This window comes from Patagioenas fasciata, chromosome 2 (assembly GCF_037038585.1).
Source record: "Patagioenas fasciata isolate bPatFas1 chromosome 2, bPatFas1.hap1, whole genome shotgun sequence".
Lineage (NCBI taxonomy): Eukaryota > Metazoa > Chordata > Aves > Columbiformes > Columbidae > Patagioenas > Patagioenas fasciata.
The window spans coordinates 131,487,338-131,514,354 of record NC_092521.1 but is presented as its reverse complement, the minus strand read 5'-3'; the positions used below and the strand labels follow the sequence as shown (position 1 = coordinate 131,514,354).

At 37.1% G+C, this 27,017-nt stretch overlaps 1 protein-coding gene across 4 annotated transcripts in view; it reads left to right on the top strand.

Annotated features, from left to right (window-relative positions):
- PLCL2 (phospholipase C like 2) overlaps positions 1-27,017 on the top strand; it is a 106,257-nt gene that overhangs the window by 66,821 nt on the left and 12,419 nt on the right. For 3 of the 4 annotated variants that reach the window (XM_065831952.2, XM_071804969.1, XM_071804970.1), the window contains exon 5: positions 15,228-15,303. In XM_065831952.2, the coding sequence (XP_065688024.1) occupies positions 15,228-15,303 (76 nt within the window). Of the gene's footprint in view, positions 1-1,390; positions 1,514-15,227; positions 15,304-27,017 lie in introns of those variants that run through there. The other variant, XM_071804971.1, reaches the window with a different exon arrangement.

The following is a 27,017-nucleotide window of genomic DNA, read 5'->3' as shown; positions in this document are numbered from 1 at the left end:
GTCCAGTTTGACAGAAGGTTTTAAGCAATTACAATTTGTAGGGTATATTGGAAAATGAAGTAAGCCATGGCAGTTGTAGTGGTAGCTCTTGTTTCTGAAAACATTGTGAACCAGTGACATCCTTCCCTCAAGGAGAGGAGAGAAGTTGTGAAGCTACTTAACTCTTATATTGATATTTACTATAGTGGCAGATGTTTGGAGTCTGATACTCTGACAGAATGTGTTCTTTTTGTGTGTTTTTGGTGTAAATTATTATAGTCAGCCCTCAATATGACACATTTAATCTCAATGGTTGGTTTTGGCTTAGCGATTTTTTTTATATGATTAATTAACAGGTAAGTGTAAAATTCAGCTTCATGATGAGAAGCCTTATGCGGAAGTAAGGAAGGGTAGATATACTGTCAGAGTGATTATTACTTCCTTGTCTTATTTTCTGCTGGTTTAGGCCTCAATACAGGTCAAAATTATATAGCTATGTTCTTCCATTGTGTCAAGTACTCTTTAAGTATGAAATCATGTTGAGAACTGAGACTGTGTTAAATATTTATTGAGTAAACCTTGGTTAGTACCATAAATGCATAGGCTGTTATTACCTTGTGTGCATGCTTAATGTGGGACACATAATGATATTCTCAAAGTACTGCTGTTTCAGGATCACCGTATTTTTAGCTAACAAAGGGATTCTTCTTTGTCAGAAATACTCTCCTTTTTATAAAATGATAGTAAACATAGAAAGAAATATTTAGCCAAGATTTTTAATAATTCAGAATTTGTTTACATTGGGAGTGCTTAAAGGGCTCCTTGTTGCTCTGTAAAGTGAGAAAGGATGTAAGATCTTTACGGTGGGATGGTTGATCCACGTTGAAATAATTACAAAAGAGTGCAATACTGTAGGGGCATGTGGAAAGGTGAGAAGTCTCTTCAGTATGGCACAGGTACATACATATATTTTTAAAGAACCAATGAGGCAAATGCTAATAAGTTAATTAGGATATCACTAGCTAATTTTTTTTTTTACATGTAAACTAGTAGCACATAATGCTTAGATTGTCATAATTCACTACTATGTTAATGAAGGAGCTGTAAGTGATAAAAGCTAGTTCTATTCATGGGTTAAAATATTGTATTTTTGAATTCAGTAAGTAATTTGTCACCAGCGTTATTGGAACCAGAACTTTACCCAGGAAATACAAGGATTTTCTACTTTCATCCATGTTACAGGAGCTGAGGTGTCTTTTCAGAATAATGAAAAACAAATATAGCTAGGAATTTTTTAGAAAGACAAGCTAAAGTTATGTATTTTGCTCTAGCTTCTCCAGGCTCCTGAGTATATTTCACCCTAACACCATTTAACAATGTTTTATTTTTCCCTCTCGTTCATGAACTTTAGCTTCCTTTATGTGATCCTTCAGCATGCACTCTGTTGGTGTCATCACACCCATCACTGATCAGTGCTGCAGACTGAAGCTTGGAGTTAAGGCAAGTGCCTCTTCCACACCATTGCATGTTTTTTTAAAATGTCTTATAACCTTTAAGATAAAAACAGTAAGTAAACTGTGAAAAGTTATGCTATGACAAGAGAAAAAAGCCCACAACTATCTTGTCCTAAGTCTGCAGCATTATTCAGTGATGAGTATAATAGCACTGCAAAGATATGCTAGAGGATCGTACAAATGAAGCAGATATTGTTGAGAACTTGGCTGTCTCTGTCTGCCCGTAGTGGAGGATGAAGTGTCCCTGCTGATGAAGATAAGGTTTTCTCAACTTTGCAAGCACATGTTTGCTTCTAAGAGAAAAGCTAAGACAGAAAAGTCAGAGAACTCTACCTGGGTGAAAGAAGATAAAGTAATGCTGCTACAATAATTAAGATTAAATATTATTAAGCCGTAATTAGATAATGCTGCTAGGTCTATTTTTTCACAGTTTCTGATGGTGTTTCTGTGTTGTTGTGTTTTTGGTTTGGTTTGCTTTTTTTAATGTTGAGGTTATGTAATTCAAGATGTCTGCAGACTACAGAATAGGAGGTCTGTATTTGATTCAAATGAAATCAAATAAGATTAATAGATTTTGTATACATACCCTAAGGATAGGCTTGAGAGCAGAGATGTGTTTATTGATCGTGGGGGTTGTGAGATGAAGAAAAAACCTAGTAAACTGGAAAACAACAGATGATTGGTGATTAGTAGCTCTATAGTAAGATAAATCCAGTTACCTTACTGTTGGCTCGTTTCAACTGCTGTCTCAAAACAGCAGATTGCATATGCAATCACACAAAAGTGAACTTCATTTTAGGGAGTTGCAAATTTGGCCGATGACATAAACTAGATATCATAGCCCATATTTTGAACTCAAATATGTCCACTCAGTTGAGAAGTAGATAGTTTTGATTCTATACCCTGAAGAGTTAAAGACTGGACTGGTACTAGCAGGGCTTATTAAAAGACTATCTGAAAAGGACTGCTTGTCAAGGTTTTGGTAAAAAGTTAGTAGTCCTGTCATACTTCAGCTATTGCTCAAGCCGCTAAATATTCTTTACCTTTAAAACTCATCTTGATATCCACAGATTAATTGGGTGGGGCACTTACGTATTGGGCATGGTGGATTGAAGTTCGTAATTCTGAAGGAGACAAAGAATATATCCATTGCCACTTTCAGAGGACCTGAAAAAGAATGATTAGCAGATCTCTTCTGAGTTATGCTTAGCTTTTAAAATCTGTATTAGTTACCTTGTTATTGATGTAGGTCCATGGTCATGGTTGCTTTGCAACATGGTGACAGGGATTTCAGTCATTCTGCTGTGGTTATAGAATTGTATCTTGAGAGAACAAGTAGATGAAGACTTTACTACTTCATCTCAGCTTACTAATGTGCCACAGATGCTCAACTGAGAAGCCTTTATTCCTCAAGTTGCTGTTTGAGATTGCAAACCACTGGGGTAACAAAAAATATAGTACTAGATACAGTGCTGGTAATTACCAGTTTATCATCTCCAAAAATTGAGTGAATGAATAGGTTCCTTTAACTCTTGAGTAACTTTGTTTTTATCTGAATGCTTAATTTCTGATTGTGGCAGAGAATGCTGAGTTCAAGACGGTCACCAATCTGCTGTAATCAAACTAAGTCTTTGGATCTTGTGATTTCAAATCACGTGATAGCTTCTGATCACTGTCTGCTTTGTGCACCCACAGACAATACAGATTTTTCTATCTGGTATATTTTCTGAGGAGTACGTGACTGGCATAGGCTGTGACAGCTATGTTCTGATTCCTCGTTGGTTCAGAATGTTGTCCTTGAGCCCATGTCTTCTGGAGTCCAGCTCCGTGGGTGTTCCATCCTACAGTTTAACTCTTAGCATCATCTGACTTACAAAGTAAAGAACTTAGCCTTTGCACAAAAGATGAAAAAGCTGTTAATTCCTTGCTTTTATACTTAAGAGCATAACTACATTATGATGAGGAACTGTTAAAACAAAAAGATAAGAGAAGTAGGCAAAAGAACAGACATTGTAGACACTCTGAAGATACTTCACAGGGGGTTTGAAGTAAATATATACCACCTACCAAAAAGCACTTGAAGAGGACAGAAATGGGAGGAGAGCTTCCAGAAAGCTGAAGGCACATGCAAATAAAGAAGAGAGGTTAGATATTTAGCCCTGGCATGGTTAAATAAAAATTAGAAGAAAGCCAACAGTGAAGAATTTCAGGATCAACCTGCAGAGACTTAAAAATAACAGTAACTCTTTTCTGAAAATACTGGAAACAGGAAGCCTGTCAAAGAGTATGTATGACCACTAGTTGATCCAAGTACAAAAGAAAGCTCCAGGAAAATAAATAATGCCACAACACTAAATTAATTTATTCATACAGTTACCTGTGGAGATTAGGGTTTCACATGAAACACTTTTTTATGAAGGACTTGTAGAAGTCATTGCTAACTGAAATGCCAGTAAAAGATATTACACAGGAAAAGCAAAATGACTGAGAAAAAAATCAGGAGAAAGAGGTGATATTCATTCAAGAGTTCTGAAAGATCTCAAGATACATCCAAACTGCTAATTGTTGTGTGTATCCTCTCACTTAAAACTGACTATCAAAGTTGTTAGTGTGGTGCCAATGTTTTAAGAGGTTTCCAGGGAAGATCATGAAATTACAGATCAGACAGGCTGACATCTGTACTGTGAAAATGGGTAGAAGCTGTTTTGAAGAAGAAAATGAGAGGAAACATGGAGAAAAATGTAATGGTGGGCAAGAGTCACTACAGCTTTTATAAAGTGAAGGGCTCTTTAATCTCTTGGTGTTCTTTGAAGTCAAGAAGCACGGAGACATGGAAGATTAGTCTGGTTGGATTTTCCAAAAGCATTTGACAAAGTCCCTTTTCAAATGCTCAATATAGAAATAAAGTTTCTATTAAATTTTTAGCCTTTTAAAATTCTCAGCTCATTTCTGATAGCTGGAGTAAATGTTGAACTTAACTTGATGTTCCAACAGGAAAAGAACTGTTAAATACAGTTGCTTGTGTTGATTTTTGCATTAGAGTATATTTTTCCAGTAAGTGGATGGTAGGCATAACTCCAGCAGCTTTGACCTAGCTAAAATAGCCAAGTGCTCTTGAAGATGGAGGACTTAATGATGCCCCCAGATTTGCAAAGATCATCAAGGTGTGAGGTATGTGGATGCTTAAACAATTTTCTCAGTCTTAGTGGTAGATTGTTCTAATGTCTGTTAAAACAGTAAGTTTCAGAGTTGGCAATATAAATGCAATATTTAAATACTGATAACACACACTGTCTCACTAGTTTCATTATTGCCTCTGGCTTTGTACAGTATGTTTACTGTCATTATCAAGTCTCTGCAGAGTTAGAACTGTCTTTATTTAGGTAATAAATGGATGTAGTTCAGTGGTGAAGAGATCTAAGGGAAAAAATACATCATTCATTGCAATTTAATATTGCAAATAGCCCAGGTAATGTTTTTTTTCCCACCTTTAATAAATTATAATAATTGTAGATCCTGGGTTTTGAGATTAATTTAATAGTTACTGATGGTGTAGTTGTTAGTCTGTCACAAAAACTGATGGAAAACAAACTATTGATGGAAAATATAGTTAATAGCTTGGGCAGTTTCTTCAAAAAGGTTTATGTTGCTTATTATCAGTTTTTATTTTCCTGTTTTATAGCAGGACAGTCATTCTAAGCTGAAGGTGGCAATTATGCTTACAAAAGCAGAGCTGCAGATGATAACCTCAGTTAATGTTGGGCTTTCCAGTCCACAAGGGCAGAAACAAACATCTAATTTTAGATATTCAGACTCCAGTGCCAAACGTTGTAAAGTATGAGCTGTTTTACATAGATTGAAAAGCTCTGATAATGACAACTCGATGTTTCTGGGAAGTCAAGATTTCTTCATTTTTTTTGTTAAGAACGTGAAGGGGGAAGCTTTTTGTATCCTCTCGCTGATCCCATTACGGCTAATGGCTGAGTCACCGTATTCATTAGAGCATAAAATAATATGACTACTTAGGAAGACGAGTTCATCTAGCTTGCTGTCCTGTTTCAAATGTAGTCCAATGGAATGTTTATGGAAGAGCATAAAAATAGGTCAGATGCATAACAACTTCTCTTAAATGTACTCCGTATCTCCAATAGTAGTTCTTTCTTTCTTTCTTTCTCAATGAATTCCTAATTTTCTCTTTGTCATTTTGACACTTTCTGGATGAAAAAATTGTGGTTATTGCTACTGTTACTGACAGATTTAGTTTCAAAAATAACACTGCGTATTATTTTTTTCACAAGGATGATAAATTTATACTCTTTACAGATACAGGATATTTTCCTTTCAAATGTATGTGATTCCATATTGTTTTTCCATTCTATCTGCTTTAATTTAAAAATGTTAAAAATAATTTTGCTGTAACAGCCAGAGTGTCATGAAAGCAAGGAGAAATGACTGCTAGATTTAAAATAGTTTGATGTCATTGTGTGCACAGAGAGCTGGTGATTGTTTTATTTACTCTGTCTTCAACCTAGTCTTTCTCAAATACTTTACTCATGAGAAATTAAGAAAGAAAGAAGACTTTTTAATGGAGAACTTGTGGTCTGTTTGTTCCTTCGGTAAATTTTCTTGAATTGTGGGAAATCTAATTCATTTTGGGATACTGCAGAATTAAGAACAGATGATGTCCTATTTTTTCTTGGGCCTACAAGAATTAGTTTTGGTAAGTGGATTTCATCTCTTATGCTCCTGCACTGCATTATGGCATAATCTCAGTTTGCTTTTTTCTGAAGACAAAAAAATCCCTGTTCCATGTGTGTGTTTCCTATAATATAAAACATCTCTAGAAGAAGTGAGAGAGGAAAGGAAAGCTGAAAAAGTGAAGGCATGAGCCTGTTCCTATGTTTTTCCTGCTTATGAGGTATACTGCCACTGTCATTAGACACAGCATTATGTTTATATCATAATATGCCAGTGAGTTGAGGAAGCATAATGGAAATTTCCTCTGCCTTGTCTCAGAAAAGGACAGTGTTTTGAAGTCTAAAGTGAAACATAGTACTTAGTGATATCATAACATATATGTTATGGTTAAGAGTGGTGATCCTTCCCATCTGTTCAGCACTGATGAGGCCACACCTGGGGTACTATGTCCAGTTCTGGGCTGTCCAGTACAAGAAAGACGTGGACATATTGAAGAGAGTCCAACCAAGGGCCATGAAGGTGGTGAAGGGACTGGAGCATCTCTCCTGTGAGGAAAGGCTGAGAGAGCTGTGACTGTTCAGCCTGGAGAAGAGAAGGTTTGGTGGGCCCCTCGTCAATGTGTGTAAATGCCTGAAAGGAAGCTGCAAAGAAGACAGAGCCAAGCTCTTCAGTGGTGCCTGGTGACAGGAGAAGAGACAGGAAATGAAACACAGGAGGCTCTAAAGATCATTAAACACTTCTTTACTGTGAGGGTGACAGAGCAGGGGAACAGGTTGCACAGAGAGGTTGTGAAGTCTCCATCCTAGCAGATATTCAGAAGCCATCTGGGCAGCCTGCTCTAGGTGACCCTGTTGAGCAGGTGAGTTGAACCAGATGATCTCCAGAGGCCCCTTTCAACCTCAGTGACTCTGTGTTTCTGTGCTACATTTATTTTCTTGCATAGCTAGAGGGATAATTTCTAATTTAGACGATATGTTTGCTAAAAAAAATGCTTGGAAGCAAACTTTAGTTTGATGTGAGGAGTCCTCTGTGTGTGCAGAAGTAGCAGATGGCATTTTCTTACCTTGAAACTTTGGACTATACCTGGATACTAGAAAGATCAGTTTTTCATTATAGGGCAGCTTTGGACTGTGGGCAAAACCACACCTGATTTTTATGTATAATGAAGTTATTATTGATGGTTGTCTTAGGTCAGAAAGCTCAGTTCTAAAAACTTCTTTTGATCGGAGATGTCGACTTTCCTAAAATTCTTATTTACACAGAATCACTGAGGTTGGAAGGCACCTCTGGAGATGGTCTTGTCCCACTACCTTGCTCAAAGCAGGAGTAGATAGAGCAGGCTGCCCAGGACCGTGTGCAGTTGAGTGTTGACTGTTCGCAAGAATGGGGACTCTGCAACATTTCTGAACAACCTCTTCCAGTGTTTGACCACACAAGATCCCCACTGAACCTTCCCTGCTCCAGGATGAACAGTCTCTGCTCTCTCACTCTCTCCCCACCTGACAAATGCTCTAGTCCATTCATGAATCACCTGTCTGGCTCTTGCTGGGCACTCACCGATATGACTGGGTCTCTCTTGTACTGAGAAGTCCAGGCCTGTAGGCAGCACTGTGGATGGGACCTCAGCAATGCTGAGCAGAGGGGAAGGATGACCTCTCTTGGTCTTCTGGCGATGCACTGCCTGAGCCGTGTTCAACTTCTTGCCCTCCAGGACACCCAGGTCCTTGTCCAGCCAGTCGGCCTCCAGCCCGCACTGCTGAGTGCGTGGGGTCATTGCTCTGCAGGTGCGTGACTCGGCGTTTCCCTTGGCTGAACCCTTTTCATGGACTTCCCAGCAGCCCCCTTCTCCAGCCTGTCAAAGTCCCTCTGAGGAGCAGCACAACTACCTGCTCTATGCACCCTCCTCCCAGTTTTGTCTCTTCTGTCAGCTTGCTGAGGATGCACTTTGTCCCATCATCCAGGTGATAAATGACAATGCTTAAACAGTCGTAGCTCCAGTATCAGCCCCTAGGGCCCACCAGTAGTGACTGTCCTGCAGGTGGACTTGGTCCTGCTGATCCCAACGCACTGAGCCTGGCTGGCCAGCTGGTTTTCAGTCCACCTCAGTGCCCACTTACCTGACCTCTACTTACTTCCTGAGTTTGGGTGTGAGGATGTTACAAGAGACAGTGTTGAAATCCTCAGTAAAGTCAAAATAGAAACCATACACTGCTCCTCCTTCCTCCACCAAGCCAGTCACCTCATTGTAGAAGTCTGTCATGTTGTCCCCTTTGTAAATCCATGGTGACTTTCCCCCATCTTGTCCTTCCTGTGTTTGGAAACAGTTTCCATGAGGATTCACTCCACCACCTTTCCAGGGATTGAAGTGAGGCTGACTGACCTATAGTTCGTTGGTCCTCCTTCTTACTCTTCTTGTAGATAGGAGTGAAATTTTCTTTCTTCGTGTTCTCAGGAATGTCCTCTGATTGCTATGCCCTTTCAAAGATAACCATCACGTCAGTCTGCCCCCTCAGGACTCATGGTTACATCCCACACCTATGTCTCTGTGTTTGATGAAATTGCCGTTAAACCAGACTCTGTTGCCAATCAATACTTGATTTACTTAACAGGAATTAGTCAACTCATGGACTGGCTGTGATCTTTTTGTGTTAATTTCTGAAATTTCTCTGCGATTTGAAGAAAAACTTTAAAATAAAAACAATAATGTGTTCTGCTGGGGCCTTTGCAGGTTTTTCTCATCACTCATCAGTGGTAGTCATCAGAAAGTTGTAATCTCTGAACACTGTTCAACTATCTTTTTTCAGTTATTTTTTTCCATGCAACTTAGCAAGGTGTTCTTCAGATACTTTAAAGCTGTGCTCAAAGGTCTCCTGGAAGACTGCAACTGGAACTTGAGACAGAGAAAAGTATGTTGTCCCTTCTGTTAAGATGCTGCTTCGTAATCACTGCAACATTTTTCTTTGCTGTATATCACTCTGTTTGAACTCGAGGACCTTGTGCTCTTTGAAAACTGAGTAGCACTGAACTTGTGGTGATTGCAGTCTCAAGGGTGGTAGGTGTAAGGTTTTTATCACTGCTTATTGAGTTTTGAACTTGGCTCAGTAGTGTGAACATGAAACTCCTGATTGTTAGAATTCCACTTCTGTTTACGGTGATGCTGGTTAAAAGTTAGACATTTCAGAATACTTTCAGTGTTTTATCCGCACTGTTGCAACAATTCAAGTTGTGAGGTTTAATATGAGTTTGCAATCTGATTTTCCATTCGTGTTCTTCCTTCTTGCTATAACACCAGTCTTCTGCAGTCGAAATCAAAGGCAGCAGATGTAGTTTGAAACAGTTCTTTATGGAGCTTCAGAGCAAGCTAACCATGGCAATTGTCACTGAAAGGACTAAGAACAATACTTTTACTTGTTCCAGTATCCCAATAAAAATGCCTTCTGGTGCATTGACATTGAACACTGGACTGCTTGGATACAGTTTATCCATATATTTAATGTGAACTGAACTTATTTTGTTCTGGTTGCTGGTACATGTAACGGTCCTTGAGAATTCCAGTGTTTCTGTGCTGTCTCTACCAGCATTCCTTCCCTTGCCGTTATTGCTTGGGGCAGTGGTAGCAACGTCTGACCCTCTCTGGTCACACACATTTTTTGAAATGGTGCAGATACTATGAGCAGTTTATGTTTTGTAGTAGCTTGGGATGCCCTGTGTTTGGTTTCCTTTTTATTGTGAAGGGCTATTTGCTATTGGTGCTATTTGTACTGTTCTGTACTTAAAATGTAATCTGCGTTTTCCAGACATTTTATTATTACTACTATTAAGAGCATCAGTTTGACCACTGAATACTAAACTGTTTGCAGAAATGGTGTAGTTTGTGGTTTCAGAAGTACATCTAATATGCTGAGATTTGAGACAAAAGAATAATGCGAACATCATATTGTGGAGAGTGCCAATTTAATAAAGGTTTGGTTTATACCTACTGTAAGTATGGTTTCAATTTTACTATTGAAATGTAGGTCTAGCAGTATTGGCAACACATATTCACAGATTTCGAAATGTAAATGTGTAATGTGCTTTACTTGCTAAAAATAAAGTTCTTCTTCAGTGTTGCAGCTCTGTCAGTGAAGGTGTTTTCTCTCACCGAGTTTCATCAGCCAGATACAGCTGATTATGGGCTGTTTTTTCCATTTTAAAGTGCAGCTAATGTCTCCCTTGGTGTGCTACCAACCAGTTCCACATGCAGAGGAATTAATAAACCCTGTTTTTTTTGTTTGTGGTTTGTTTTTTTTTTTTTAAGATTTCTTTTTCAGGGTCTGTATTCTTTGTTAAATGTGATGTTTAAAGTATTTAGGGTTGAGTTCAATCTATATCCCTAAGTTGGGGGCCTAAAGAGGATGTTCTGTCTTCTACCAGAAGAGCTGTCTTGTGAACCTTTTAGAAATACATCTTCACTTGTTCAGATTCAACTGCAACTGAATTAATGGTCTCAAATAGATGCAAGTGTACATACATGGAAGCACTTAAATACATGCATAGACATACGTAGCATTAGTTCATAGCATTTATCTCTGTTAAGTCTGGTTTATTTTAGGAAAAAAAGCTTTGCAACATAAAAATTAAGCCTAAAGGGTAGCCTAGACATATAATTTTTTCTTAAATTTTCTGTAACTGTCTCTCTTACTGAGAGAATTCTATTTTGTTGAGGAAGAGAACAGATATATTTTTTATGTATGTGACTTTTTCATGTGATTTGTGAAGACACAGTCACATAAGTGGTAAATGGTGCTGTTTGCAACACAGCTCCATCAGTTTGAAGCAAGAATCACTTTGATTTCTAACCATTGTCATAATGCTTTTTAAGGCAGGGGCAATAATAATACAGATTTCTAATCCTTGTTGAGAACTCTGGACTAATCATTTAGTGTTTAATTCTAAGACCTCTCAAAATAATTTAAATATTTTTTACATCTTCCTTGACATTTGTCCTTTTGCTAGAATTACCGACAGTTTTCTTGATAACTGGGTAAAACGGTTGCGTGATTTAACAAATAGAGTTTGACGAATAGATCAAACTGTCAGCCTGGCCTCTGCAAAAATGGGATGACGTCAAGGCTCATAAAGCATACCATTCTGCATTTCCCATTTTCCATTAACAAAATAAAAAAAACCCAAACCAACTAAAAAGCCCACAAACAAAAAGAAGATAGAAGATAGTCCAGTATGTAATGAGTAACAGAGCAGCTCACTGTTAATACTGAGTTTATGGTGGGATGGGGAGGCAGAAATCAAAGTGAGAGATGAAGCAATTCCAGCAAGTGTTATGTATTCTATATTTAAAATATATTTGTTGGATATTTTGAATCTTTACTCCCAGAACAGAGCAACATAGGTTAGAGATGGAAAATAATATTTTAAAAGACTTGCTAGAAAGTATAGCTACTAAGCTTCATGTAATGTCTGTTCTTTTCTTGGAATAGGCATGGGTAATTTGCAATACATTTTTAATGATTGGCTGGTGGCTCGTTGTTCCCTATTAAGTTTATTTGAATTTCTCTTTCCAGTTTTGTCACTGATAATATTCTTAAAGTTGGCTGTCATTAGCAAATACCTGCTTATTGATTGTCTTGTTCAGTATAGGCTAGTCAAATATATGCTAGACTCTACTTGGTCTTTTTCCTCAATTTCCACAACTGATTTACCTAATTTTTCTCATTCTGCTGCAGACATACTGTTTTTCACACTGAAGCTCCTGCTTACTCATTGTTTCCTACTTCACTTTTATACTGAGCACGTACAAGTATCACTTGGATCAGGCTAATTTTTTGTTTAAATATAACCATTTATACTCAGTTGTTCCATATGCTGTGTCTACCAGAAGTCCTTCAGTCTCTGTTAATATCTACATTGATGTTTTCGTGATGTTATAATTTTGGCTTGAACACCAAAAGGAATTTATATGTTCAAACACTCCATAAGAGTCATGTAACAAATAGCTGAATATGTACTAAAAGCTCCCTGCATGATAAACAGCAGTATCAGAATAAAATTATGATGAACTAATACTATTACTTTATTAATCAAACACAACTGCAAGGTGACACCTAGAAATGCGCACGTAATACTGCTCTGTTATTTCCGTAGTGAAGGACATGAACAAAATTAGGGTGTAGCGTAATATTGATTGAACGGTAGTGGCAATCAACCCCTTAATTATTGCTGACTCAGCCAGTTTTGCTTAGTGGTGCTGTTAATCTTAAATCCACCGTTGTATGTATTTTAGAGACCAAAGATAAAGAAAGTAGTTGTTACTGGCCTTGGTAATACAAAAATTGTTATTAGAATAATTTCTGTCACGTGGAGCCCACTGCTATTTTTCTTCCAAAGTTGGAAAGAAGATGTTGCTTTTGATCTGAGAGTATTTAGGCACAGCAACTTTCCATACCAAAACTGTGTCTGCACGTTATAATAAATTATTCTTCAGTGTTAGCTTTGCTAACATGAAAGAGCACTAATAAAGCAATTAGTTTTGTTTCCTTTCATCTGCAGAACTAGCACAGCTTTCTTGCTTGTCATTAGAGAAAGTAAACAAAGAAGTAGTGATGTAAGCATTTTTATTCATTTTTGAATTCTCTTGTTTCTGAAAATCATTGCAAGGTCTCAAAGTAAGTTTTCTAAACTGCTGAGACTTGTTCTCTCTGATTTATAAATTATGAAATGTACATGTAGAATGTATTGTATGAAGGAGACAGCAGATAGAGGTGTTCTGTGTCTGGAATAGGACCTAACTGAGATGACTTAGAAATGATCACATACATGGGGTCAGGAACACAGAATAGACTAACACAGGGCAGTTGCAGTATTTCTTATGGTTCTTCCAGAACAAATACCTTGAATGGGCAGCACAACTGGTCTCTCTCTGCTGTGAAATCCAGTCAAATGGGTTCTCAGGTGAAAGGATTCTTAGTAACAGAGAATCCCACTATAGTCCTCATTGTGTGTTAGCATCCTGACAAAACAAGAGCCATACATGCTCAACATTTTTCAAGGTGATTTTCAATGCAGCAAAAGCTCAGTGGAGGATGCTTTACAGTATCATTTCAGCTAGTTAGCAAAATAACATCAGTTATTGGAAGTATTATTTATTTGTAATTGAAGCAAATTGTGTTTTGGTTCTCCTCATTTAAGTGTATTACAGAAGCAAATGTGTTCTGTGACATACATATTGAAACAGGTAAAATCCTTGCCTTTCAAGCAAGTTTATAGTGGCTTTATTTCCATTTCTGAATACTGTTTTAAAGACCAAATAATAATGAAACATAGTGAATTGCAGCTTTTTCCTTGGCGCATCAGGAATAGTCAGTTTGCAGTGCTCCCTAGGGAAGCCTATCTGGGTGAAATGTAGTATTCTGATATTTAAGTATGCTTCTCTTTTTAAAATAGTTCTGTTTATTACACCTAATCATTAATTGGCATAATTCTATCTATAGACAGTTTTTGCTTGAATGAATATTGATATTTATACTAAAACAATCCAGTTTAAAATGGTAAGCTAAAATATTTCACTTGCAGCTTAGCAACCTGATCAAGTTATTATTTTTTCCTAATTTATTATAATTTACCTTTAAGAAAAATGATTTGATATAAACCAGGGTAAATAGATACTTTGAAATTAAATACAAGTTAATCAGGATGTGGAGATTAAATTAAACTCTCTAGTACAACGACCTCCACATACTCTAAAGTTGCTTGTTCGTATGTGGTTTTTACGTAGCATAAACATAGAATTGTGGGGTTTGCATAATTTTCTTTATTCTCTCATTTTATATTGTGATTGTAGGAACAGAATTGTTTTTAAATGCCTTGTAACTTACCTAAACCAGATCTTTGTGTATCTGGAAACAATAGAAGTATCTGGAAATAATAGAAGTCTGCAGAGCAGTTTACATCTGTGCAGGTATTCCTTCTTCTTGCTTGCACACTTGCCATCATCAAAAATCTGAGACTTACTTGCTTTTCCAAATTAATTTATGCCTTAGAGCAATGTTAAGAAAAACAGCCTCAATGTCCCTCCGCTGGAGAACGCTTCTTCTATTACACGTGAGGAAGGACTGCTGTAGTCATGCCTCCTGAAGCGTCATGTCTCTGAGGAAGTCTTAGAGAAGGTTGTGGTTATTTTTTTTTTCTTTAACATGGAACATTTCTGCTCATAACAGCAATTGTGGTCTCCAAAGGAAAAGCAAGTTCTATATGAACACCCACAAAAGTAACATGTCAAACTTTAGTTATTGTTTTAGTGATGAGAAATCCGTCTGCTTGAGCAGATAGCAGAGATGTCAGTGGTAAGGTGTGAAGCAAAGTCGTTACTTCTCAGTACATACCCTAGGCTGAAAAATCTGTGCAGTTCCATCTTAATCCGTGTGCTTTCAGCTGAGCTTCCATAAAAGGCTTTTTGTTTAGAAAGATCAAATAAAGGAGGTGTTTCTTATTTTCTTATCCTCCAGTACTAGCTTGCAGTGATCTGTTTTCCTCTGTAGAGTGTTGTCTCATACATATGTACAGGTCAAGCCACAGAAAGGGAAAATGTAGAGGAACAGATCTGGAAAAGCAGTGAGATGATCCCTAGGAGAAAGGAAGCACTGGGTGGTGAGTGGTCATCATCCCAGATGTCAGAGTGAGGAAGAAGAAACCTGCTGCATCCAGGTTGTCTCACCCAAGCCACCGAAAGTGAATTACCTGGTAAATAACGGTATAATTTCCACTTGCTTTGATAGGCAGTGAATTATGGAGTAGACATTTTACTTCAGGGTTCACAGACCCCAGCCAAAAGACATTATATTTTTTTGTGTCCTTAGGCTGCATTTAGGATACTTCTCTGTCTGGTCCTGACCAGGAAAATGAATATATTCATTATGTTAACAACAAATATTAGATTATTGATTTTACTTCAGATTTTAACTTTTTTTACAGATTAAAATTTTTCAGTAAAAATTGAATTTTACTGATATTTCTGTTTATTTTAATTTATTTTCTCTACAGATGATACAGACCATCAGGACTCTAGTTGAAAGTACAGATAGTTTATATGAGAAGATAGTACAGTGTCAGAAAGCAGGTAAGTACAAGCTCTTTTTAAAAATGTTATAAAGAACTTATTGCTTTTTTCTTTATTTCACAGAACTATTAATTGAATTTATTTATTCAACCATAGGAAAAACAACCAACACCTGCCCCTCCCAGTACAAACGAAAAATCTAGTTTGGGCACATACAATAATAGGGAAAAGGACACATCAAATCATAGAAATAAAAGATCCATAGAATTACAGCTTGACTTTGGAAATTGTCAACATCTTATATATGGACAGTAGCTTGTCAGTATAGTATTTCCACAAATGTAAACATAGGTTTACAGGAGAGAAAGTGAATTATCTTCCTTCACAATGAAATCTTTTAACCATTTACTCAGATCTCTTCTTTTGCTGTGTGATAACTTTTCCGCTTTTGTCATGGTAGGCTTAATGTCTTCAAGAGCCTCGGTAAAGTGTCTTGCCTTCCGATAATTACCTGACAATAGTTCAGATAATTTGTCCCTGCATTTCCCTAGATCTGCTGGGTGGACACCCTCTGGTTCTGCTGATTCGTTACTATTTTATCTATTCAGAGTAAAACTGGTTTTACTCTGACAATTTTACCCAGACAATTACATGTATCTTCTGTGGCAGGCTTTTCAAACCACATGGATGCAGAAAGTCTATTTTTTTAAACTTTGTTATGACCCATTGGTCTGACAGATTCTCTGTAGTTTTTCCTGTTTCTGATATATATTTGAAACAGATTGTACAGTTAGTTCTTAAACCCTTCACAAACTGCCTGTTTTTCACCTGATATATTGCAGTGGTTTTGTCATTTGAACACAACTTTGAATTTTGAAGGTTTCTTTCTTACTATGGATAGCATCCCTGACCTTACTGTTTATTCATGTTTCTTTTCTTTTGGTCTTTTTAAAGTATTTTTAAACGATGTTATAGATTTACTCAGGGTAGTGATGCATCACATTTGCATCAGAAACAGGTAGTCTGCCCGAGAGTCAAAGTGTCTACAAACATCTCTTGTGTGACTCAATTGATTCAAAAGATTTTATATACAAAACATTTTCATCTATCTGATATTCAGCATCCTGCAGCTCCCATCATTTTCCATTATTTTCTTCCATTCTTTGATCCACTTCTCTGCTGTCCTATAAATTTTGGTCCCTTTTCTTTATTCTATTTTCCTGAAAGGGAAAAAAGAATGCTCTTCCACCCTCACCCTCCCTTTACAGATTCTATTCTGTTAGCAGTGTCTTCCAACTCAGATCAGCAGCAAGAAGGCTCACCCACTCTGAATTTCTAGATCTCCCTTTTATTCACAGCACACATTCCTCAGACTCCGTGAATTTTAGTCAAACCATAGAACTGTCAAAATACTTAAAAAATTTAATTTGTCCTATTCAAGCTGTCAAACATAAATAATCATAAATGCCATGAGTGACAAAATATTATTTCATGTGTCTTGTTAGTAGATGCAGAGATTCATCTAAAATACCAAACTCAAAATACATCCTGCTGTCTTAAGGACATTGTCTTGTAGACTTACTTCTCGAATTGTCTTCCATTGTTGTGGTGATGGTGTGCCATATTTTTTTAGCTTAATCAGTGTCTCAAGCTGTTTAGAGCCTTGGTTAGAGGTAAGGCAAAAGCTAATTCCCTGGTTTACTTAATAGTTTAGAATTGTTTCCCTTCAGAAAAGATTGCTTTCTACTAGCTCATACAGATTCAACTAAACTTCCATTTTCTTGGGTCTTACAGCCTTGTTTTACATGAAGTACAGCTGGGTCCAAGAATCCTTTATTTAAGAATGCTAAAGACTTAAAGCCTATGCTAAATAGTGGAGATTTTGATCTCATTTAAATGAGAAAACTCCAGCATGGTGACATAAGCCCAAGTATGGATTATGTAATAGATCCTGCTATTTAGGGCAGCTTTAGCCCTGCGGGGTCAAGGTACTTTTTAAGATGAATGAGCTGAATTGAATAGCCTTTTAATATCAATGGTTTTCGAAGATTTTCTTGTAATTAATCTCATGATCTAAGTACATGCTACTCTATTTAATTCTGAGTAAAACATTATACGTTTTTCTGTGTAGTTTCTTGATATGGAAAAAGCAAAATTATGCCCTTGTCTGGTTTTTTTTTTTTTTTTTGTTCTGTGGCTCAAAGATTGAAAAAGCTGCTAAAATAAGAAGAAATACTCAAACTGCCAATAAGCAGTAAATTTTTGTTGTCATGAACAGGCTCGTAAGAGAATTCTCTTAAATAAGCAAAGTGGACTCATTCTATTAAACCATTTTCTAACTGAAGCTTAATAATAAGACTTTTGGCTTCCTTTAAAATTCAGAACTAATTTTAAAATACAGGCACTGTTACTTCTTTGTTAGGTTGATGACCTATTGAATAAGCAAAGATACAATTCTTGAGGTGGCTTTTTTTCAGGATTCAGGTTCTATAGTATTAATATTCTCTAAGAACCTTTAACTATAAACTTCTCTCATTTTGATTCTTTAAAATTAAACTATATAAAAAACTTATCTTCATATCAGTATATTAATTTTAGCTCAGCACATTATGTTCTTAATTAAATAGCTATTGAAAGCATTTTAGATACATTAATTAATGAAAATATATGATAACATAATATTGCTTTGGTTCCCACTGTACTTCTCATACTTCAACAGAATTAAGAAAAAAATCTGCATAACTTCAGAATGATTGCAATGTCATTTATTTTGTTGATATAAAGACAGCTAAAGATCCTGCAAGAAAACAGAATGTAGGTGCTGAAGGGAATTCAAAGATAATTCAGTGCACCCCCTTAATCTGTTAAAGACCTAAAATGCTCCTGCATCTTCTCTAAAGAATTTGAATGTCCAGGTCTCCTTAACCATCCCTAGTTGCCTTTGTACCCAACTCATATAATTCTTGTCCTTTGAATCTTCCTTTGCATTCTTTTGCTTTATAATTTAAATACTGCCTGAGCTGATCACTGGTTAAGAGAGGGAAACACAGCTTAGAAATTAATTTTGGTGTTCAGCAGTGGGAGCTCAAAAGGACTTGTGATATTCCAAGTATTCATTACATGATCGGGGAGCAAATAATGAGCAAACAGTTTGCTGGTGACAAAGAATTATCAAATGTAATCAGATGTAGATACAACCATGAAAAAATAGAGGAGGATCTTGTGACACTGAGAATTATAAAACAATGTGTGAAATTAAGTTAATGTGTGGGGGGGAAAAGGTAGTCTTGACAATACCTACAAGCAGTGATCTCTAAGGTTTCTGTTTTAATTCAGGAAATGAAACTATTATATACAGGTCTAACAATGTCAATTCGCTGATAATATGCATTCCTGCGTGCTGATAATTCAGATTGCGTTTTTCTGTATGGTTTTAGAGGTGAACCTTCTCTAGTCAGCTGTGCATCCAGAACTCTCATCCAGGTTCTTCTGAGATCTCAGCTACACGATCCTTTCTCTGAGTTTCACCATTATAGCGTTGCTTTATGTACATCATTTCCCTGGCTGTCATTTTGATGATGTCTGTCCCTATATTCATTTCTGTCTTTTTTCCTCATTGTACGTCAGGACTGAGCTGCTTTCACTTTTCTTATGTTTGCTTATTTGGTAGCAAGAGTTTCCAGTGCCTGGTAGATTGACAGCGATCGTCATACGTTCTATCATGTTGTCCCACAGGCTCACTGCAAACATCCACTGGGCTACTTCCTTTGAATTGATTTTCAAAATTCTCCCACAAAGATAGCTAGATTGACACATGTCCTCCTACCACCTTCACCAAAATAGTTTTCAATGCTTCCTTGTCCTCCCCACTCTTTCTTTATCCATCTGTTCCCTTTTTTTCCTCATACTTTGATTTTAAGTTTTTGGAGCAGGGATTGTCTTATTTATTCCATCTGTACAGTGACTAAAAAAGCAAGAACTTAATTTATTAAATAATGCAAGTAGTAAAATACATTAACTGAGTATATTTTCTAACGTGTACTCTGAAGCAGTCCTTCGGCAGTGGCAGAAACAGGATACAGTTTCAAGAAAGGGAATATCCAACCATTCTGGATGCCATCGAAGATAAACACAGTGCACAATAGGATGCATTTTTTCTACATTTTTTCTTCCTATTTGTCTTTCTTCCCGAAACAGTTCCACTAAGAATCTCCAGGTGCAGCTCTACAAGCAGCTTACGTTATCCTGGCGTTGCATATACTCCCTGGCTCTGTAATCCTTTTCCCCTCCTGTGCCTTGAATATTTTCGAAGCCACATTCTGCCATGGCAGAGAAAAAGGGGAAGAATTGCACTTAAAACACCTTACATAGTGTTGGTGAATTGCTCCTTTTACATAGCTCACTGTAATACCTTGGATGTAGTAGTTAATTTGGGTTTTTTTTAATCTGATATGTCATACACAGAGGTGGATGATTCCTAAGATACATCTCGCATGCTTTTAGATGTTCTGAATGGTCTAATTTGCTGCTCCCAGTGCAAAGACTTAAACTAACATAGACTTTTGTATTGTTTTCCTGAGTTTGCCCCTTCACAGTAAGCCTTTACTTCTCTACTGTTAATGCAATTCTATCCCAGGAAAATATTGGATCATATTAATTATGACTATCTAGAGCTGCATGTTCCACTTTCAGCAAAAATGACTGGAAAATTTGGTTATGTACTGGAAATCACAATAGCATTGTAAGAGGCTAAAATAGAATTCTTGACTTTAAATAACCTTTCCCAGTAAAGAAGTATTTACAAAATCAATCAGTTGTTATATATTAGCTTGTAGTTCATATTTTTAGCAGTTGCCTTGTACCTGCAAAAATAATTGAAGAGAGAGGATTAATTGTATCTCTAAAGAAATAGGCAAATATATTAGAGTGCACAAATACAGTGGGCATTTTATGTACTAAGATCTGCTCAAAGGTCACGCAGTTATCCGAACTACAGTCTCATCCAAAATGGTAGGAAAGGACGAAGAGTTAATTTATCCCCCTGGGGGCTTTCTATATGTACATGTGACAACGTAAGTAATACAACAGCCAATGACTGAAACTAACCAGCAGTTCAAACCTGTCCAGGGTTTAGCAAAGGCAGAGGTAGTAAAATGTTATAATCAGTATGGTTGAAAGACAAATTTTGGAACATGCTTTATTAGCTGAAGTGCTGAGAAGCTGAACAGGTTTTCAGATATACATTCCCCTTCTTGGTATTTTAAACAATTACAACTGTTAAATACAGGTTGGGGAAATGGCTCTGAGTTTAAATTAATTGTCTTAATCAGCCAATTTGAAAGAAAAAGGTACCAAGCTTCTCTGGTGCAGAAGATGTTATTAAAGAAAGGAGAAGTTACATTTCCGTGAAAGTGAAAGCGATAGTCATTACTATTACCAGTGAAACAACGTGAGTTCAGAAGGATCTGAATATATGGGATAGTTATAATGTGCCATGAATCAATGTCCTTACTAACTCTGCTTTCTAGCATTCAATAAAATCAGGATTTTTTCCTTATGCTTTCATTGGTGTCTCTTGAGGTCCAAGGCTGGTAAATAAAAGAGGGAAACAGCACTCTGTTGAAAAAAATCCTCTCCTTTGTAGCTCTTTGTTTTTGCATTTTATTGACAGCACTAGTTCATTCTCATACATAGTAGCGACTTAACTTCACCCACATTCATAAATGTAGCTTGTCTTCACGGAGAACTGTCCTCGTGGATGAAAATCTTCTGTACATTGGGGGTGGGATACCTTGAGTTTTCAGAGCAAAAGTTTTAATAAATGAAGACCTGGTTTTCTGTGTGTTTTGTAGGTTTTCTGTTTTGGAGGTGCAGAAAAAGTGTTGGTGTGGGGGGGTTTATGTCTTGTGTAGCTTGATACGGTTTTTGTTGACTTTGATGTCTAGAAAGTTAATGTTACACAGGAGCATTCTTTAAAGTGTTTGAGAAAGGTAGAGCTGGTTACTTAACTCTTGAAAGAAACTGAGTTTTAATTAAATCAAGGCCAGATATCACAGATGTCCTCTTTGTAACATCATAACAGTGTAAGCTTGGAGCTGCAGCTGCTTGGAAGATCTTCTGACAATGGTTCAGAAATCGGTGACCATCTTATGTCAGAGTGGTTCCCCAGCATTAGAGAAAGTGTCTTATGTTGAAAATGGAATTATTGTGATTGGGCATGGAACTGGATGAGTCCCGATTGGAAGACTAACTACTAATTTTGTTCTTGCAGAGGGAATGGCTTTTGGCAATCTGTGATGCCATTACCGTTTGGGATGTTGGGATAAGAAGGTTATCTCAGGCATAGAATTTGTGTTTGCTACTGTTAAAGAATATAAAGGGGCAGCAGGCACCACAATGTATTTTTAACCTTCTAAGTTCAGGCAGTACATGACTGACTGACTGGGAAACATTTCCACTTACTATAGAGATACTGCACGTTGCCAAAGAAGTTGAAATAATGAAATACTGAAAAACTAATTTAATCAATGCGTTATTTCATCAAGTATTAATCTGAATATTTTCAGGGCAAATAATTGATACCTAGAGCTTCTTGAAGCTGAAGCACAGCACACTCAGAATCTGCAAAGAAATTCTGATTCTCTAGTTATGATGTCAAATGTTTTGAGCGACTTCAGTGGGAAGTAGGTCCTTGGAAGTATTTGAGAATCTGTAATACTGCTTGTGCCTGTTAAGACTTAGTTTTTGCAGTTAGATAATACAGAGATGCTCTAAGTACTGATTTATTACGGTTAATTTTAAATATTTGTGTGAGAGGTAATCTATAAACAAGATGTGTGAGAATTTACAGGTATAGTGATTTCTGTTGTTTCCTTAACCTGATTTATTGTTGATATGATCTGGTAGCCAGATCACTTTTGTGATAAATTTTGTTTGATGGAAATTGTTTGTCAGGTTGAACTACCTGAGTGTTTAAGGAATGTAATCTGAAAGAAAAATGTTGAGAAACTTATTTAATTCTATAAAAAATTAAAGCCCTGGCTTTTAAAGATGTGGTCAAGTGTAGCGGTTGTATGTGCAGATGAAATATTTATGTGTGGAAATGGGCACTTACAGCTTAAATTCTTTCCTAGAATTCTTTCCTTTATTAGCATTTAACCTACGCAGTTTAGGAAGAAATATTTTAATGTATGAAGTGCTTTATTGGCTTTTTTCCTTGTCAAGAACAAATCTCTGTATGCAAATTATTCATAGAAACTTCGTAAGAATTTGAGAATAGTGTACATAGTAATTGAGTTGTAATAGGTATTAACCTAATCAATAGCTGTATGATATTATCCTTGCATTTTAAGAATATATAATGTTTGCTTCATTTTTATTATTTATTACTCTTTTGCAAAGTATTTAATTTGCCTTTAGATCAAAGTTCTCTATGAAGAATGAATAAGATACATTTGGCTTGTGTGAAGTTAAGTGCTTACCTGCAGTATTATCTGTGTCATTTAATATAAATATGGACAAATATTTGCTACCCATTTCTTATTAGACCTACTCAGTATAAATATTTATTGACAAAATTTTACCATCCTTAAATTTCATTGATGAAGATCTTTGTTAAGACAAAAAAACAATATCAAGAGGAGCCCACCTGCTGTATAATCATGTCTCAACCAGGTTGTAAATCATGTTCTTGGCAAGAAAGCTTTCATCAAGGAAAAGAAAGGAGTATGTCAAGTAGGTGTTTGGCTTTAGAAATACAGTATAGCAAGCGTGGTGCTCGCTGTTCTGCTAAAGATTCCTTGAAAGATGAGTAGCTCAGCTCTCAGTTAAAGATGTGAATTGTTTTCCTATAAAATGACATGGTGTACCAGGGCTTTGTGATAGTAACTCTTACAAAAGCAAACAAATTACAGAGTTCCAAACAGTCTGAACTCCTGCCTTACACACACGCGCAACACACACACAAAAAAACACATGCTCCAATTCTCCTTGTTACAGTCTCACATCATGATTTTAATAAAAATTATCATCACAGTTTTCCAGCGAAGATATATGTATTGTACCATCAAAAGGCAAAAATATAAACACATGCAGCTCAGTGACTTAACGCTACTTGTGTAATATATGCAATATATATGCATCAAATAGTTTAGAAATAGCAGAATCACTTCTGCTGCCTTACTTGTCACATTTTAATCAATATCCCAAGTATACTACCTTGGTACTATAGTGAAACTGCAGTAGTGGGAGGAATTGCTAACCAAATTTCAAGACGTGTCATTTCTGATGAGTACTTAAGGACAGTGAATTTCATAGGAGGTTATCTCATTTTGAAGAAATTAAGAGACTATTTTTTCCAAGCTAAATACAGTTGGAGATGAGTAACTTGTAATAGTATGTACGATGTTGTTGGTGAAATATATCCCCAAATAAAACCTCTTCCTGGAGATACGATATTGGCTCTCCAAAGCCAACATATCCAATATGCAGGGCAGCAACAGAAATACATCTTCCTTGTTCCAGCATTTCAATCATCAGCAAAACAATAACATGCATATTTTAAACTCACATGTTTGTAAGTCATGAAATGTTTCGTATCTTCTGAACATATTCATGACAATTAAAATATTTATTATAAAGGACTATAAGCTAAGATTCTAATCTGGAAGTTATTCTGACAAGTGATGGGTCAGGTTTCTTATCAGCCCAGCAGGACTGTTGTACTGCTTTGCATGCTTTATTTAGGAAAGAGATTTTTGTTAATTGAAGTATGTCATAGGGATCAGACACCCCAGTGTCTATACTGTCATATCAGTTCTTGATTAGTTTATAGACATGAACATTCCATCAAAATATGCTGAGCATAAATTAATGCAGGTTTGAGGTCTGCCATGTAGTATTATTTAAAGGATTCATCCTGCAGCTGGTTGAGGAAACACAGGACTGAAAAGTCCTGAAGTTCTGCTCTCAGGTGCAATTTTTGGAAACTGATCATGTTGAGCTCTATTTTAAAATCAATATGAGTTGTTAAGTAATTTTGTCCCTTTCCAGGCAGCTTACAGAAGCACATCTACAATGGTTATAAATTTTACATAAATTCCAATTTTACTGATGCACATTCACCTCAAATATTGTCCTTTAGCTGAAATAATTTTGATGCCCAAGGCCTTACCTGCCTGATGTGTATCTAGAGAGCAGTTACTCCCCTTTTGGTTTTCTTTTCGCTAGACTAACCAAGCAAATTTTTATTAGTCTCCTCACATGCTGTAGGGTTCCTATTGAATTGATCAGCTTAGAGAACTTCTCGTTTCCTCATGCTGTTTGAAGTTATTGCAAACAGGAAAAAATAATTGTGCATAAAATTTCAGAAGAGCATCTTAAATAATAAGGTATTCTGGGAGGGATGAAGAAATATTAAAGCCATCTAATGCATTCCAGGGTTGGGGAGGGAGGGTGCAAGAGAGGGGAAAGCTGAGACAATCATGAAGTTCAAGTTAAACTAATCAGCATTCGCTGAGGAACCAGAAAGTGATTCAGCACTGAAGGCGAAAGTAATTATTTGGAAATACTGAAGGATTGCTTATGAGAATGCTTTTAAAAAAAAAGTAAACTGCAGTGGAGAAGGATATGCTGTGAAATCTTTTATGATGATTGGGAAAATTTGTTGGCAATATTTTGTTCAGTTTAAAAACCTGCTGTTGAATCCTGTTCTTGCTATTTTGTTACATATATCAAAATGTATTTACATGACTTAGAGTAGTTGGGGTGAATATTTCACTGCAAAACTGGCCTTTAAGATGGAAGACTTGAATCATTATGAAGGTTGGAAGTTGTTTTGCAAGCACATAGGAAGTGGTATAGCTTCTGTCAGCTAACCCTTAAACACGGTGGTGTAGGAGTGACCAAACTTCTAAATTCTGCTTATACAAACTAAGTGCCCTAGTATTCCACAAGCAGAAGCTCAGAATGGAATCAAGCAATGACCTTTGAAACCTCATCACGCTGTCAGAAGAAGTAGTTAGCACAGTTCAACAAGTTCAAGAAGGGTAAAAAGTAGGACCATGCCAGTCAGCCTCACTTCAGTCCCTGGAAAGGTGGTGGAGTGAAGCCTCATGGAAACTGTTTCCAAACACAGGAAGGACAAGAAGGTGATGGGGGAAAGTCACCATGGATTTACAAAGGGGACAACATGACAGACTTCTACAATGAGGTGACTGGCTTGGTGGAGGAAGGAGGAGCAGTGTATGGTTTCTATTTTGACTTTACTGAGGATTTCAACACTGTCTCTTGTAACATCCTCACACCCAAACTCAGGAAGTAAGTAGAGGTCAGGTAAGTGGGCATTGAGGTGGACTGAAAACCAGCTGGCCAGCCAGGCTCAGTGCGTTGGGATCAGCAGGACCAAGTCCACCTGCAGGACAGTCACTACTTGTGGGCCCCAGCGGCTGATACTGGAGCTACGGCTGTTTAAGCATCGTCATTTATCACCTGGATGTGGGATAAAGTGCATCCTCAGCAAGCTGACAGAAGAGAAAACACTGGGAGGAGGGTGGATAGAGCAGATGGTTGTGCTGCTCCTCAGAGGGACTTTGACAGGCTGGAGGAGGGGGCTGCTGGGAAGTCCATGAAAAGGGTTCAGCCAAGGGAAACGCCGAGTCCCGCACCTGCAGAGCAATGACCCCACGCACTCAGCAGTGCGGGCTGGAGGCCGACTGGCTGGGCAAGGACCTGAGTGTCCTGGAGGGCAAGAAGTTGAACACGGCTCAGGCAGTGCATCGCCAGAAGACCAAGAGAGGTCATCCTTCCCCTCTGCTCAGCATTGCTGAGGTCCCATCCACAGTGCTGCCTACAGGCCTGGACTTCTCAGTACAAGAGAGACCCAGTCATATTGGTGAGTGCCCAGCAAGAGCCAGAAAGGTGATTCATGAATGGACTGGAGCATTTTTCATATAAGGAGAGAGTGAGAGAGCAGAGACTGTTCATCCTGGAGCAGGGAAGGTTCAGTGGGGATCTTGTGTGGTCAAACACTGGAAGAGGTTGTACAGAAATGTTGTAGAGTCCCCATTCTTGGGAACAGTCAACACCCAACTGCACACGGTCCTGGGCAGCCTGCTCTATCTACTGCTTTGAGCAAGGTAGTGGGACAAGACCATCTCCAGAGGTGCCTTCCAGCCTCAATGATCCTATGTAAATAAGGATTTGGTAAAGTTGACACCTCCGATCAAAAGAAGTTTTTAGAACTTATGTTTCTGGCCCAGGACAAGAGTCAATAATAACTTCATTATGTATAAAAAATATTGTGCAATGGGCCCAAATTATAACTCAGGAGCTCCATCTGAACCCATGAAGAATACACATGCTATATAATATTTGTGATCAGTCAGGAAGACGAGGATAATATCCTTTTTAACATCTGCCAGTATAAATGGAAAACATGAAACATGAAACTTGTGCCTTTTGGATTAAACAGGTGGTATATACAAAAATAGATTAAGACTGATAAATCAGGTTAGTATTGCATCTGTTATTATCTTAAGAGCTCTCAGGCAGTTCAAAATTAGTAATGGACTAATAATTCTAGAAGTAATTAAGCCTTGTAGAAACAGTTTGCTTATTATATCTTAAGGAGAGTGAGAACTTAATTTTTACTTGCAAGGAGATAGAAAATTCTGTGTATTTAATTTATTTTTTTCCTTTTTTTTTTTTGGTTATTTTCTAAGAAAGTTTCATTTTGGTATTTAACACTTTAGTTATTACTTTGCCACTGGCAATAC